The sequence below is a fragment of the Saccostrea cucullata genome, unplaced genomic scaffold (assembly GCF_032062105.1).
Source record: "Saccostrea cucullata isolate Sc308-1 unplaced genomic scaffold, CSIRO_AGI_Scuc_v1 ctg10079, whole genome shotgun sequence".
Lineage (NCBI taxonomy): Eukaryota > Metazoa > Mollusca > Bivalvia > Ostreida > Ostreidae > Saccostrea > Saccostrea cuccullata.
The window spans coordinates 1-15,031 of record NW_026920174.1 but is presented as its reverse complement, the minus strand read 5'-3'; the positions used below and the strand labels follow the sequence as shown (position 1 = coordinate 15,031).

At 35.7% G+C, this 15,031-nt stretch overlaps 1 protein-coding gene across 1 annotated transcript; it reads right to left on the bottom strand.

Annotated features, from left to right (window-relative positions):
• Nucleotides 1–1,223: 1,223 nt before the first annotated feature.
• Nucleotides 1,224–14,751, bottom strand: LOC134244562 (uncharacterized; the record flags this gene model as incomplete). The annotated part of the gene is made up of 19 exons (XM_062726820.1): nt 1,224–1,311; nt 2,935–3,219; nt 3,298–3,618; nt 3,838–4,116; nt 4,554–4,704; nt 4,981–5,126; nt 5,250–5,373; nt 5,889–6,047; nt 7,097–7,180; nt 7,303–7,462; nt 8,065–8,234; nt 8,987–9,187; nt 11,361–11,522; nt 11,903–12,082; nt 12,464–12,688; nt 12,990–13,200; nt 13,635–13,816; nt 13,945–14,139; nt 14,539–14,751. Coding segments are annotated over 19 exons (3,480 nt in total), but the record flags the coding sequence as incomplete, so codon positions are not given.
• Nucleotides 14,752–15,031: the final 280 nt, after the last annotated feature.

The following is a 15,031-nucleotide window of genomic DNA, read 5'->3' as shown; positions in this document are numbered from 1 at the left end:
CACTTGTGCTTTTGAAGAATAACACCCACGATCCTACTATACATGTATATATGTTAGATATAAGGTTATGTACTAATTACTTTACGGTATGTACAATAAACTATTCTACTCCAACAGAATAAGCACAATCATCATCTAAATTCACCCTTGAGAACAGGGCAAATATGTGGACAATAAAGATATTTTTACACTGCATTAAAGAACACAGGCATACAAGGTGAGGATACTTCCCTCTCTGATACATTCTGTTTTCAAAGTTCATGGCAATATATTTTTTTTAACCAATATTGTCAGTAATGTCCTTTTAACCCATTTGATTTACTTATTTCATTAAACTTATTAATTGATAATTAGTTTTTTAAGTTGACAGTTTAACATATCTAGTTGAAAATTGGTTTATTGGAGTTTTAAATTTTAATTGAATGAATATTATTGAGTTTAGACTCCACTCTTTAAATGATAGGAAAATAAATGTAAAATCTATTAATTGCTTTTAAAAAAGAAGTCTGAACTCATTCTTTATCAACATGAAAATAATTACACTTCTGGAAAAAAATTGTTACATCAAACTCATTTCCCTTCACAAATTTCTCTTAATTCTCTGTCCATTAATATCATATACCAAATTTCACAAAATTATGTTTGAAGTGTCAGAGTCTAAAATATTGAATAGTTTATGGAAATGTGCACAATAAAATATAAAACAGATTGCAAACAGGTAACCTTAATATATAAATGCAAGAAATTAGTTCATTTCTCCAAAGTAAATCCTAACTCAATCCAACTCCTATAAATTGAACTGTGATTTTTTAGAATACTTTGACAGTGGAAAAAATTTGACCCGACCATAAACATTGATTTAACTTAATACAGTTGCCATTTATGAAAAAGTAACATGAAAAAATATTAACCATAAAAAAGTCAAAATATCAACAACCTTCAGGTATTTAATTTACAGATCTCTAATAGATTTAACAAAATAAAGTTTATTTCAACACTTTTAAAAGGTGAGAAAACATCAGAAGTATTTACAATATAAAACCATCAGTTTATACAAACTTAATCAGCAATATAGCTCAAACAGTTTTTAGCAGAGTTTAAAATTTTTTGACAATGACTGAAAAAGCTGTAAAAGTAAAAAAGCATCTGTATAAAAGCACTGAATTAAGCACTACAACCAATTCCACGTAACATCCGTGCCATCCACTACAACCAATACAACTTCCACTAGTTTGTGGTGTACATCTTTCTTCTACAGCTTCACAAATCCACTCTTTCCTCATGGATTATACCTCATGTCCTTAAATCCTACTGAATCAAATAAAAACTATGTAAAGTTAATATTCGGCAAATCTAACATTAAAAAAAAACACCACTTTTACAAATTGTCACTTTTAAAATTATCTTCGCTAGCCAAGGGTTTCTGATACGCTACTCTCCTCATAATCCCTTGGCAAACGGTGTTGATAGAACTTGGTTTTTTTTTTAAGTTCTGATTGGGATTCAGTACACCCGATCGACCTATCAGCGATTGTTTTTTTGTAAATGACGATATTTGCGTTCGGGAGACTTCTTGACTCTTTAATCTCGGGAATGAAAAACACTAGTAAACAACTATCCGTAAGATAACATGCAATTCTATGAATAGCTATGCTGTCATCCGATATCTTCTAAATATGTGATTACAAATCTATATTGAAGATTCAGATTTGTACTATAAATAATAAATAAACATAACTCAATTATTTCTTAATTATTCTTGAAAAAACCTTTATTTAATTTTTTTAAAAATGTGTCTTTATTTCTTTCGATGATGCAATCTGTGCGTACCTGATGGAAATCACGTGACAAAAACAATCCCGTCTTTTGACTTCACCGTATGCCAAGGGTTCATGAGGAGAGTAGCGTATCAGAAACCCTTGGCTAGCGAAGATGCATTAAAATACATTAAAAATAATAGTGTTTTACTATATTGAGATTAAACGTGAAAAACTAAATAGATGTTAATAATTTTCTTGAATCATTTCATACTTTTTGCAATTATTGTCAGTGGTTATTCTTTCCTTTGGAGTAAAAAAAAGTATACATGTAGAAATTGCATAGTTTCTTCATGTCATACCGTAAATCTGGAAATTTTTACGTCGATTTATTTTTGCGAATTTGGGTCAAAATGCTGTTGATTAATTTTTACGCTTCAAATTTTTGCGAATTGTCACTGTCACTAAAAATAAAAATCACTGAAGATTTTCAAACCAGGTATTGTTTCAAATTAGTATGCACAGTCAGAATACCACCAATTTACTCGTAACGTGGCAAGAAATTGCAGAATCGCTCTGAAACAATTTTGATAAAATACATGTTAAAGGATTTGCACTGAAAATAACTTCTTAATTGATTATAGCAAACATTTTAGAGGTTGTGTATGCCTTTTAACCTAAAATATAATCCAAATGAAGTTAAAAATATAACTAATTTTCTCAACGTTTGTTTTTTTTCTCACCTAAAATTTACTCGCCGTGTTTACATTTGGAACTCTCTAGTAAATGCACTGAGTTCGAGTTATCGCCCGTGTTGATACACGGTTAGATAAAATAACAGTTCTCTCTTTATCGGCAAAATAATTAAAAAGGGGCATACCGCCTCAGTGCTTGTCAAACCATCGGACGGTATTGCATATACTGAGGGCAATTAACAGTCACGGGTAATTAACTTGTAGTTATAGTAGTATAAACAGGTTTCTTTTGAAAATGACCAGTGTTTACCGACGCCTATTCTCTGAGTTAAAAAAAGACACGAGCTCTTAGAAAAAAAATTCTTCACATGTTGATTTATTTTTAAGAAAAATATTTTTGCGAATGTAATGCACGCGCAAATTTGCTAAAAATTTATCTACAATAAAAATTTCCAGATTTACGGTAGTTACCGATTACTTACAATTTTTTGGCACTCTGGAGAGTGTTTTCAGGGCATGTTTCTGATCTTTCTGATGAGTTTGTTGGCTGCTGCTAAGTCTGCTATATGGCGTACCACCTCGTACGTCATTCCCCGTCTGCTTACTCGACAGTGGAGTAAGACTTCCTGTCTGTGATAAGGTTGACCCCTGAGAAAAAGGGGTCATGTTTCTGCCATGCTGGACAGGCTGGGAAGCAGACAGCAGATGTTTGGGTGACCCCACTTTATCAGCTAGTCTCTTTAATGTATTAAGCACTGCATGGTCACCTTGACCCCTGCTACTGTTGGTAAGCACTGCATGGTAACCTTGACCCCTGCCACTGTTTGTAAGCACTGCATGGTCACCTTGACCCCTGCCATTGTAGGCTTGTGTCGATGGGTGGCGAGCTGTACTGGAGGTTTGACTAACATTTGGTGGAAGTATGGAAGACATACCTAGGTAAGATGTGCTGCCCGGGAAGGAATTGTGCTGAACATTTGGTGGGATTGTGGAGGACGCAACTTTGATAGACGATCCATCACTGACTCTGGCACTGTGATGATCTGTACTTACTGGGCAAGTGGACGGTTGATTTGTTTGAACACTAGCTGAGGTGATGGTGTGGGATACATTTTGATGATTTGTGGAAACTCTGCTAGTAGATCCTGGAATCCTTGATCTTGGAGCTTTAAAAATAAGAAACACTGGATCGTTTATTAACATTTTTTTAAGGATAGGGCAAATACATGTCATAATAATTTTCCGTATAATTGATTATTGAAATAAGAATGAATTTACTTTTTTTGTTTTTGTGTATTTTAGAAGAAATGAATTATTCATGAACAACCAGACATAATATAATTTGTTCAGTAGAAGAGCTGAGTTAAATCACTTAAGACCGTTACCTTGACAGATTTCACACTGTTGCTTAGGAGATGTGACGACATTTAAACATCGCCGACACCGCTTACAGAATTCACAGATGTGAATGTTCTTTCCCATCATGTGACAAAATTGACAACACCTGAACAGGATACCTTGGGGGGAGCGCCGGGGGACACGACACTTATCACATTCACCTGGGTTTGTCCCGGGGTGTCCACAAAAACAACAAACCTGTATACCAGACGAGGGTTCCGATTTAATAGAGGAAAATCGGACTGGTGTGGCATTCTGGGTAGAGACTGAAAAAACAAATCAGTGTGTAATCAGTAAATTTGTTGCTTTTGGACTTGTTTAGCCTTTATTTAAACCCCCAGGGTCAGAGATTTTGGACTACATGTGTTGTGGGAATTCCATTGCAAAATTTGTTTACCAAGTCACTGCACATACCCAAGTTTTGCATTATCTCTAATTTATATTATATTTTACTTAACAACTACACCTTATGAAACTTAATACATGTACATTAATATTTTTCAGGAGTTTTAAAACTTTCTATGGATAATTATTTTACAAGAGCAACAAGAAATTTAATTTTTCATCCAAGTCAACTGGACAATGCAAGCAACTTTATTGAAAGATAAATCTTGTGTCGCTTTTAAAGATAGGGGGTTCAGACCTTCTGTTGGTAATTACTAAAGAGGAATCTATCTTCTCTATACTGAATTACTGTCATTACCTGTCATTTCTTTCTTGATTTTGGGCACACACAGTGATGGTTCCACTTTGATGGAGGTTAAAAGTTCAGAATCAGAAGATCCGGCTTGAAGTTCCTCAAGAACAAAACTCAGCGGCAATTCTGACGAGTTCCCATCTGTTCTCTGTATACCCTAGGGAAATAAAGAACCAAATAAACGTTTCTAAGAATGTAACAGAAGCTTTGCTCTTTGTCAAACAATTCAAGGCATCTTTAAATAATAACAAAAATAAAACAAATATTTTGGTGAGATAAAACTAGAAAAGTTTCTTAAAAAATGGCTGACACCTCAGCATAATACATCCCTACCATGAATGTAATCTTGACTTTTTCAAAATGTTTGGCAGATTGTAAAGATTTCTCAAATAGTATATGAAAATTAATAACATTTTAAATTTGAAAGACAGACCTGATTTCCTTGTGCATTAGTGACTTCTGATTGGACAGGAGCCCCGTTGGTGGTTGTGACAGGAGGTGGCCCTGTATTAGTTACTGGTACCCTCACTCCGGCTTCCTCCATTATGGTGCGCACCTGGAGTGAAATCTCCCCAACACCTACAACATACAGGTATAGTCACTAGAGATGTGTGTCTTTTGGTTGAGAAAGAAACCTTTATCATTTCTTGTGATGGAAGGCATCAATTTACTGGGAGGTATAGCTTTTGTTTATTTCCTTACATGGTAGGAGTACGTCTCGCAGTTCCACACAGGTCCCAGGGGCCTCCCAAAGGGGCTCAAAAGCCACCTGTAGATCCGAGCAAAGACCACGACACACTCCCCGTACTTTCTCCGTTACTTGAACCTGAATTAGATGTTTTCATCTAAAGTTCATTTCCTTCATAAATACACAACTATCCTGCTTATTGCCAAGGCAAATGTTCATGTACAATTTATAACTGTACTTGAATTTAAAGCCTCTTACTGTATACAGGGTTATTTTTGCGTCGTGTTATTTTCGCCCTTTCATACTTGCAAACAATTTTGCCCCGTTTTGATTTCGCTCAGATACAGTTTTGTTTAAGAAATCAAACTGTGTTCCTTGAATTCGCCCCATTTTGAATTCGCCCAACTGTAAGTAGGACAAAAGGGTTGAAAATAAAACGGTAGCAAAAATTTCCCTGTATGCAGAATTAAAATGACTTATTTAATCTGTTTTAAAAGGTAATTTCAAAATCAAACGTAATTTGAATCTATACAGTAAATGTACTTGATCATTCTTGTTATAGTCAAAACACAATGGAAAAATTCAATCTTCATTTGCACAGTCAGTATTTGTATGGGTGAATGTTGTCAAAGCTATGTTAGGAATCCCCCTACCTTGATTTGCTCCAATTCCTGCAGCAGGTTGCGAGAGGCGTCATCAAACATATAGATTTTCCCTCTGTCGATTCCTGCCGCCATGCCGTCCTTCATTCTCTGGTAGGCTCCCGGTCCACTCTCTGCGGCACAAGCGTCATAGGTTGGAGTCATGTTCTCCTGGAACAACAATTTACTTTATTCATGTATTAATGTAAAAATTCATTATCATGAATATACATGTATATAAAAGATAGATATATAAATTTATCTTATAATTATTTTCCTATATTTTCCTCAGTGTTGTAGGCTATAGCTATTCAATCAAATCTGAGTACTTTTCAGACCCTTACTCCAGTTACCCAGTACCTTGACAGTATTTTCCTTTACACTATTCACAAAAAAAATTTACCTGTATTACAGGTGACAGAACAGCTTACCTGTATTACAGTGTCTTTATAGCTTACCTGTATTACAGGTGTCAGACCAACTTACCTGTATTACAGGTGTCAGAACAACTACCTGTATTACAAGTGTCATTATATAAATGGTGCCTGTTTTGGAGGGTAACAGTTGAAATTGACACCCAAAGGAAAACCATTGTCAACCGATGCGTTAGCGGAGGTTGACAATGGTTTTCCGAGGGGTGTCAATTTCAACTGTTACCCTCCAAAACAGGCACCATTTATTTCATTATACTGAATGATTTGTTGATTTAAGATGTCAGCAAAAAAAAATCGTCGATCGTCTTTACGTTCACGTTTAGAAAGCTTTCAAACTCCCCGCTTCTTTGAAAAGATTTACTGACCTCTTTATTGTTTCTTTGAGTCCTTTATCATCTAAAGTTTCGTTATTTCTGCACTTGCAAGCATGTTTCGTCAGTCTGTTGTTGTTTTCAAGTAAGCTACATCGGACACATGCTTTTATTGACGTTAGGTTTATTCCGGTTCTTTCAAACGTGCAACTGACGCTTTTAGAATTCTACGGTGAACCGTACGCGCATAATTTCCCGCATGTAGCATTACCGTTGTGTTACCCGTTGTCACGTGTGTTGCTAAGGCTGAGGGTAATAGAATTGATTGTTAACTGCATCTAAACCAATCAGATTTTAGTATTTAACATGAAAGTATAATAATATAGCTTACCTGTATTACAGGTGCCAGAACAACTTACCTGTATTACAGATGTCAGAACAACTTACCTGTATAACAGGTGTCATTATAGCTTACCTGTACTACAGGTGTCAGAACACGATTGGCATCCCTCTGTCTCTCTGTCACAAATTCTTTAAGAGCAGCCACCATCTCTGTCAACTACAAGAATTATATGAATTTATTTAAATTTATTTACAAACATGTTGATTTCCCTCTAGTTTAAATACATGTTGGAACATAAAAAAAAAAGTCAAACTTATTTATAATTTGCATTGACTGACCTGATGCTTTGCATTGTCTAAGATGTAGGCCTGTACCCTCTGTGTACTGCTGGGCTGTACAACGTGTGTATGAAGATCCTGAATCAGGATCTGAATAAACTCCTTCAGTGAAGTCAGTACTGTTGTCCTAAACTTCTCAAAGTCACCCCACAGTATTCCACTGAAAGCAATCAAAGCTAAACGCTGACACAAGCAATAACAAGAGGCCCATGGGTCACATCGCTCACCTCAATCAATACAGTCCCTTTCCTCTTCAGCAATCCCACAATGTTCCACTAAACTACCACTGTAGTTATGTTTTATTAAACCTACACTAAATGAAAATACTTCCATATCCAAAAGACTAATAATGGCTTTGCTGCTCTTCAGAAGAATATTTTTCACGAATTTCCCCTGTATATTCCTATGGAAAACTTTGTTATCCCATTGTGCCCCCACCCTACCACCAGGAATCATGATTTGAACAAACTTTAATCTTAACAATCTAAGGATGCTTTCACATCAATATGACTAATCATAGCTTTGCTGTTTTTGATGAGATTTTTCACATTTTTCCTAAGAATTTTCACTCATATGGAAATTCCCCCATTTTCCTGTGGAGGGCTGCAAATTTTGACCTATACACCTCACTCAGGGCCATTGAGCAGGGAGGGATCTTAATCATTCAAACAGCCACAGTCACATCTATTGTATACTTAATATAATGTTCAGATTTTACTAACTTAAAATTAATCTAAAGGGCTCCATTGTTTTTAGGCTTACCTGAAGACTTTATCCCACACAATGGATATCCTTGAATACATAGGAGCCGTAAGGTCCTCGTTAAAATTGACCGGTCCATACGTGGGGGACTGGAACACCCCATGTCTCTGTACCGTGGCTCGGTACGCACAGAATTGTAACCCCCCGGCCTGTTTGTTCTCTTTATTCACCTGGAATGAATTAAAAAGTTTTTCTTACGAGAACAAAATGCATGCAAAGCAGTTAAGATTTGGCACAGATGGGATTACTCATATTTCCTGGAGTAATTTTCCATTTTACAATGAAATCAAGAGGATTAATTTAATCATGAGGTCCATGATCCACATCTCTCAGTTGAGTATTTAGGTAAAAAAAGTCAAGTAGAAATCTGACAGTTCAATATTTAAAGATTTAAAAGTAGTCAAAGGGTTGTAGTAGGAACAAATATATATTGTTCTCCTGCCTACCTCCAAGTCCATTTTTAAAAGTTAACATATTTGATTGATTTTTAATGCTGTAGAAGTACTTTTTTCAGCTGGTATAATTTACGCTTTGTATGCGGTAACAAATTTTCCACGGAAATTTCTTCAAGCATACTTAATATAAATGTAAGGCATATAGTGACAGTCTAGGAAATTTTCTACATGCGGATTCAACAGAAATTGAGATTTTTAAAACCCCGTGGAAAAAAATAGATATTTTTTTTCCTTAAGATATTTATATAAATTTTCATAAAAAAAAAATATTTATTTGGGAAAAAAAAATGAGAGATAACTCCATAGTTTTGGTAAAACTTGTGTTTTTACAATAGCAATCAACGGAAAATATTTTCTTTTAAATCAATTCGCTGTAAGCATCAAATCATTATAAATGTGTTGGCTATATGCTTGTGTTACTGTACTAAAAAAAATATAACACATTTTAGATGTTCAATTAAAGATACCGGTGATCCCCATTTTGCTGCTTGTTCATTGGCTTTCATGGAAGCTTCGGTGATACCCTTTCCTAACTTAGGTCTAATCTGATTGGAGAATGCCTTCTCTATGTCCAGCTGTAGATCTCTTATCAAGGAATCAAACTTCTGTGACAAGAGTTGTGTCCTCTGCTCAATGGCACTTTGTGATTTCTTCTTTTTTTCCTTTGTCTATAATTAAAGGGCATAATGATAAAAACAAGAGGCCCAAGGGCCTTGAATCGCTCTTCTGATAAATTGTACAATCTATCACTTCTATTAGAAGCCTCCAACTCTATTAGTATCATAAGACCCAAAATGCATCAACTTACAAAGTTTGATAACACATGTATTTAGCCAGTTAAGACTAAAGATATTATAAAATAATTATCAAATACCATGAGTAGGTCAAAGTGACCTACCTTTTGATTGGAATTTTCTGAGGACTCAAGATACATTAATTGACAAAGACTGATGATTCTAATTAAATAAGTACCTGAGATATTCAAAAGTAAGTCACCATGACCTACTTTTTGGTCAACATTCTCTGAAAACCCAAGATCCATCATCTGACAAAGTTTGACAATTCTAAGCCAATTAGTTCCAGATAATTAAATATAGCCATCAAATGTCAAAAGTAGGCCACGGTGACCTACTTTTTAGACGACATTATCCAAACATCAAAGATGCCTAAACTGAGAAAATTTCCTGATTCTAAGCCAATAAGTACCTGAAATATTCAAAAGTAGGTTACCGTGACCTACTTCTTGTTGGACATTCAATGAAACAGTATCAACTGACAAAGTTTGATGATTCTGAGCCAATAAATACCAGATATAATTAAATATAGCGATAAAATGTAAAAAGTAGGTCACAGTTACCTACTTTTTGGTCGACGTTCTCCGAAAACCCAAGGTGTCTAAACTGACAAAGTTTGATGATTCTAAGCTAATACGTACCTGAGATATTCAAAAGTAGGTCACTGTGACCTACTTTTTGGTCGACGTTCTCCGAAAACTCAAGGTGCCCAAACTGACAAAGTTTGATGATTCTAAGCTAATACGTACCTGAGATATTCAAAAGTAGGTCACTGTGACATACTTTTTGGTCGACATTCTCTGAAAACCCAAGATGCATCATCTGACAAAGTTTGATGATTTTAGGTCAATAAGTACCAGAGATACTTAATAATAGCCAAAAAATGTCAAAAGTAGGTCACTGTGAACGACTTTTTGGTCGTCACTCTCCGAAAACCCAAGATGCATCAACTCACAAAGTTTGATGATTCTAAGCCAATAAGTACCGGAGATACTTAAATAAAGCCATAAAATGTCAAAGTAGGTCACCATGACCTACTTTTTGGTCGGCACTCTCCGAAACTAAATATGCATCCACTCACAAAGTTTGATGATTCTAAGCCAATAAATGCCTAAGATACTGAAATATAGCCATAAAATGTCAAAAGAAGTTCATCATGACCTACATTTTGGTTGACATTTTTCAAGGACCCAAGATGCATCTACTGACCGAGTTTGATGATCGTAGGTCTATCTGAAAGTAATCAAAATACGCATTTTAAACAATTTGAAAACAAATCTCCGCAAAATTTAAAAAGTAGGTCACCGTGACTTACTTTTGAGTTAACATGATGTGAAGTCGTAAGATGCATCAACTTACAAGATTTGATGATTCTAGTCCTTATAGTAAGAAAAATATACACGTTTTTATTAATTTTAAATTTAGGTCAACTTTGAAGTGACCTTGAGACCACGCCCTTTGCCCCAGGGTCATGCTTTTTAATCTTCAACATATCCTGATCCTTGTATGTAAGTTTGGTGAAAATATGTTAGGTGGTTCTGGAGAAGATTTTTTAGCAACCAGTACTTTTGGTTCTGTTTTCCTGATTATCTCCCCTTGTTTAAGGGTCCCAATCCTTATTTTAGTATAAATAGTAGCCCTTGGGCCAAGGATACCCTGTGACAAATTTGGTACTGATTGGCCAAGGGGTTCTTGAGTTATGGTCCATATTCTAAAAAGTTAACGCACACCGCACAAATGGCCATAGCATTAGCTCTTTGAGCCTTTGGCTCAGAAGAGCTAAAAACTCTATCAGCTATATGTCTGAATACTGAAGGGGAAAATTTTGAAAAAATAATAATACAAGAACAATACATCTTTAAACTTAAGGTCTTTTTACTATTTTCTGAAACTGAATATTGGTTTTGTTTTTCTGTTTGTAATTAATTATAGAATAGACAATACAACTTAAGCAAGTAATGATAAAATTAAGTTTTAAGTAAAACATTGCACCCACTAAAACACTAGCACTAGTTTTATCAAGACTAAATGAATTTTCAGCTGTAACCTGGATGGTTCCATCCTCATTGAGGTAATTCTGTACGTCAAACACAAACTGAGCCACCCTCTGTAGAATTCTCTCTACACTGCCGCGGTGTCGGACAGCGGTCATCTGGTGGATGTACGACCTTAAGGCTGGAATCTGTGTGTCCTCTTCTGTACTAAACACCTACAATAGCAAAGCCAAAGCTGCCCCCTCATCCAAAATGCTTTTCAAGTTTCTTACAAGAGTGGAAGATGATTTGAAGAATGCAAAAATTGTGCTTAAAATTACGATTTTCTAGATCTTGAATGTAAACAAATCATTCAGGACCACACAAATATGCTTTTTAATTATTTTGCTCAGTCTACATATGTACCATAATTGCGTTCTATGAAAAATCAATAGGCTTGTTCAACAATGCGAGCACTCCTAAACATTTCTTTTGGAGGTACATGTATTATATTTGGTTCACACTCGCCTACATTTGCTTTGTTGAACAGGCCTCTGAAGTTTAATAGAATTTTTTAAAATCCTGAACTAGAACAGAATGATGCCTGATAACGTACTGTTGGGGGTCCGTCGTCGATGATGATGTTCCTCATTTTCTGGTACTCGTTAGCACTGACACAGAACACCTTAAGGTTCTCCGCTGATGATCCGATATCTTCATCATCATCCTCACTGTTATATAAATCATCATCATCCATCTCCTCCACGTCAGACATCCCAGCCTTCCTCTTCATTTCCTGTGGGAAAATATGCCATCTCAATAATTCCAAAATAGTTCTTAGATTATACATGCATTTTATGTCCATATCTCATACATATATTTACTCTATTTAGATACAAATTTACATAGACACATGATAACTATAAGTGCATGTCCAATAAATCATGATGTAAAATATTTGGCATATTTCACAAATTTTTGTTATAAATAATCTCAACTTGTGCAAATAAATGCAAAACTAGGCAACAGTACAAAAGTGAAGTTGTCAGAAAAAGGATATGTACTAGTGATTTACAGTAATTACAGTCATAAAATAAATAGATGATTCTTGAAGCACAATAACACATGTATCAATATATGGAGAAATTAGGTATCACAACATGGAATACATGAGTACCCTTAGTCCGGCCTTGAAGTCTCGTTTGATTTCCTTTTTGGAATAGTTATTCCTAGCCTTAGCACAGAGACTGGACAGTTCCTTTCTCTTCTGACTGATGGTCATCTCGTGTTGTAGACAGGTGTTGTCAGCTTCTGTGATAGACTTACGGTACGACTGTATCAGCTCCTTATCTTTTCTGACTGCTTCCTGCTTCTCAATCAGCACTTCCTTTATTTCTTTGACCTGAAAATATCAAAATAGATATTGATAATCCAACTTCTCTGTATAATGTCTACTGTCTTACGGTTTACTTTAATCACAAACCATTCTGACATCTTTTCTCATGTCTTTCCTGCATATCAGTATTAACGTATACAAACATATTGCAAAACAATATTTTTTTGTCATGGTATGTATTACAACATACTAAAATATCAACATTTTTGCCCAAACCTATTTATGATTGACCCATTGGTTAAAACTGAGATAGACAGATGATTGATAAATAAGAGTTAACTTAGTTTATGTTTTGCTGTAATCTGACCTCCTGTGAGTCCTCCTTGCCCTCGACGTCCTCGGTCCTCAGACACTCCTCTATCTCCTCGATGTTCTGTCTCAGTTCCCGGTTCTCTGTCTTCAGCTGCTCCATACACTGCCTGTTGGTCGTCTTACTGTCCTCTAAATCGTTCTTCTCCATCTCCAGACGATTGATCTCAGCCTCCAGAGGTTCTACTTCCTCCCGAAGATTCAGCCCTCTATAAACAACAAATTATATCATTATCAGCTTGTATTGTCCCTTAAGTAAAGAACTACATGTAAATAAACACAATTTTAAACACAATAAACAATAAACACATACAGTGGACCTTCAGATATCCAGACGCCAGATATACGGATGCTTCAGTTTTCGGATGATTTTTTCATCTGAACAGAATTTTTTAACTTATATTTATTTGTCTTGTTTAACTGGTGATTCAGGTATCCGGATGCTTTACATATCCGGACAATTTGACTGAGAACCAAAGTGTCGGGATAAATGAGGGTCCACTGTATCTAATTTTCATGTAAATGCAGAAATTAAATGAAAGAAAAATTTGTAAAGATCAACTACTCATTTTCCCAGAAATGTTACACTACAAAGCAAATTCTTTCATTTTTATAGAACTTTGACAAATGTATCCTGGGGTACCTGATGATTTCGGAGTTTTTGATGATGTCGGTCTTTGTACAGATAAATGCGATGTTTCCATACTGTCCGTCCATCAACAGCTGTCTGCTGAAATTCTCTCCCAGGAGGTCCTTAGCTGTCTTCTCATCAATGGCGCGATGTATGGAGGACACAACCCACACGGCAGTACAGTTCTTCAAATGCTGAAAACAAACATTCTAAGGGTCTTAATATGTCTCTCAAAAACTACAATCCAAAAGAATTTACATAAGACATAGCTCACAGAATTGATTATATCTACAACTACTACAGAATTTGAATAGCCACTCACATCTCGCGCTATTTTGTCGCGGGCCGCGTTCGAGTCCCTCACACCTGGTAGATCCACCAGTACTGCTCCACTGCTGCAGGCATCACAGTTAGGTAAACGAACTGTAACCTTCTTTACGATTGGCCAAAACTGACCTCCTGCACCAGGGTCAGCTGTTTCTATGTACTCATCAATGGAATTCCTGAAGGTCTTAGGCTACAAATAGCAAATATAATTCACATACTTAAAGCATCTGATTGGTAGTTAAGTTTGATAGGATTTTTTCCAAGATCAAAGAATATTTTTATGCAAACATCAGATTTTTAAAATTTTGATACGTACCTAGAATATTTTATGTTAGTAAAAGTGAAAAAGTATAACACAAAGGTTTTACCATAAAATCAAAACTTTTCTGGATGAGAGTTTAGTTTTCAGGTGCTAGTAAGGTTATAAAATCGATTGTGATAAACTATATGTACATGTCTGTCTGCATTTACATATTTTCAGCATTACCCCTCAGAAAAACGTCATAAAAATAAGGTGCTTCCTCATTCCTTTTCAACCAGAAGACCCTATGTGGTAGACCCTGTTTATTCAGCAATGCTGTACACTTACATCAGAGTGGGAAATGGTCCGGACTCTGTCCAGCCACCTTGTTACGACCGACTGACGGACCAGTACATCATACGTGTCAATCCTCCCATACACCGCCTTAATCTTCAGGAACGCCACGCCTGCCTCCGACTTGGGATCTGGAATCCCTTTCTTTATCCTTCCGTTCACGTCGGTGAGATCCCTCAACAAAAGACGGAGCTCTGTGTGCCATTCCTACAGAGACAGATAATGCATAACATGAAAGGGACTAGACATTTTCTAGTGACCTGACAGTGAAAATCCCTAAATAAATCCATTTGTTGTTGTCTTCTTTCTCTTAACACTATTTTTAAGCTTTATTAACTTTGCAATAATTAAGAAAGTAGAAAGTTTGACATTTAGTTAGATCCTGTGATGCAGTTTAGACCCACATGGTTGACCTTGCTTATTAGGTAATATACTGTATACTTACATCTGAGTTAGAAATGGCACTCTGTCTAGCCACCTCGTTCAC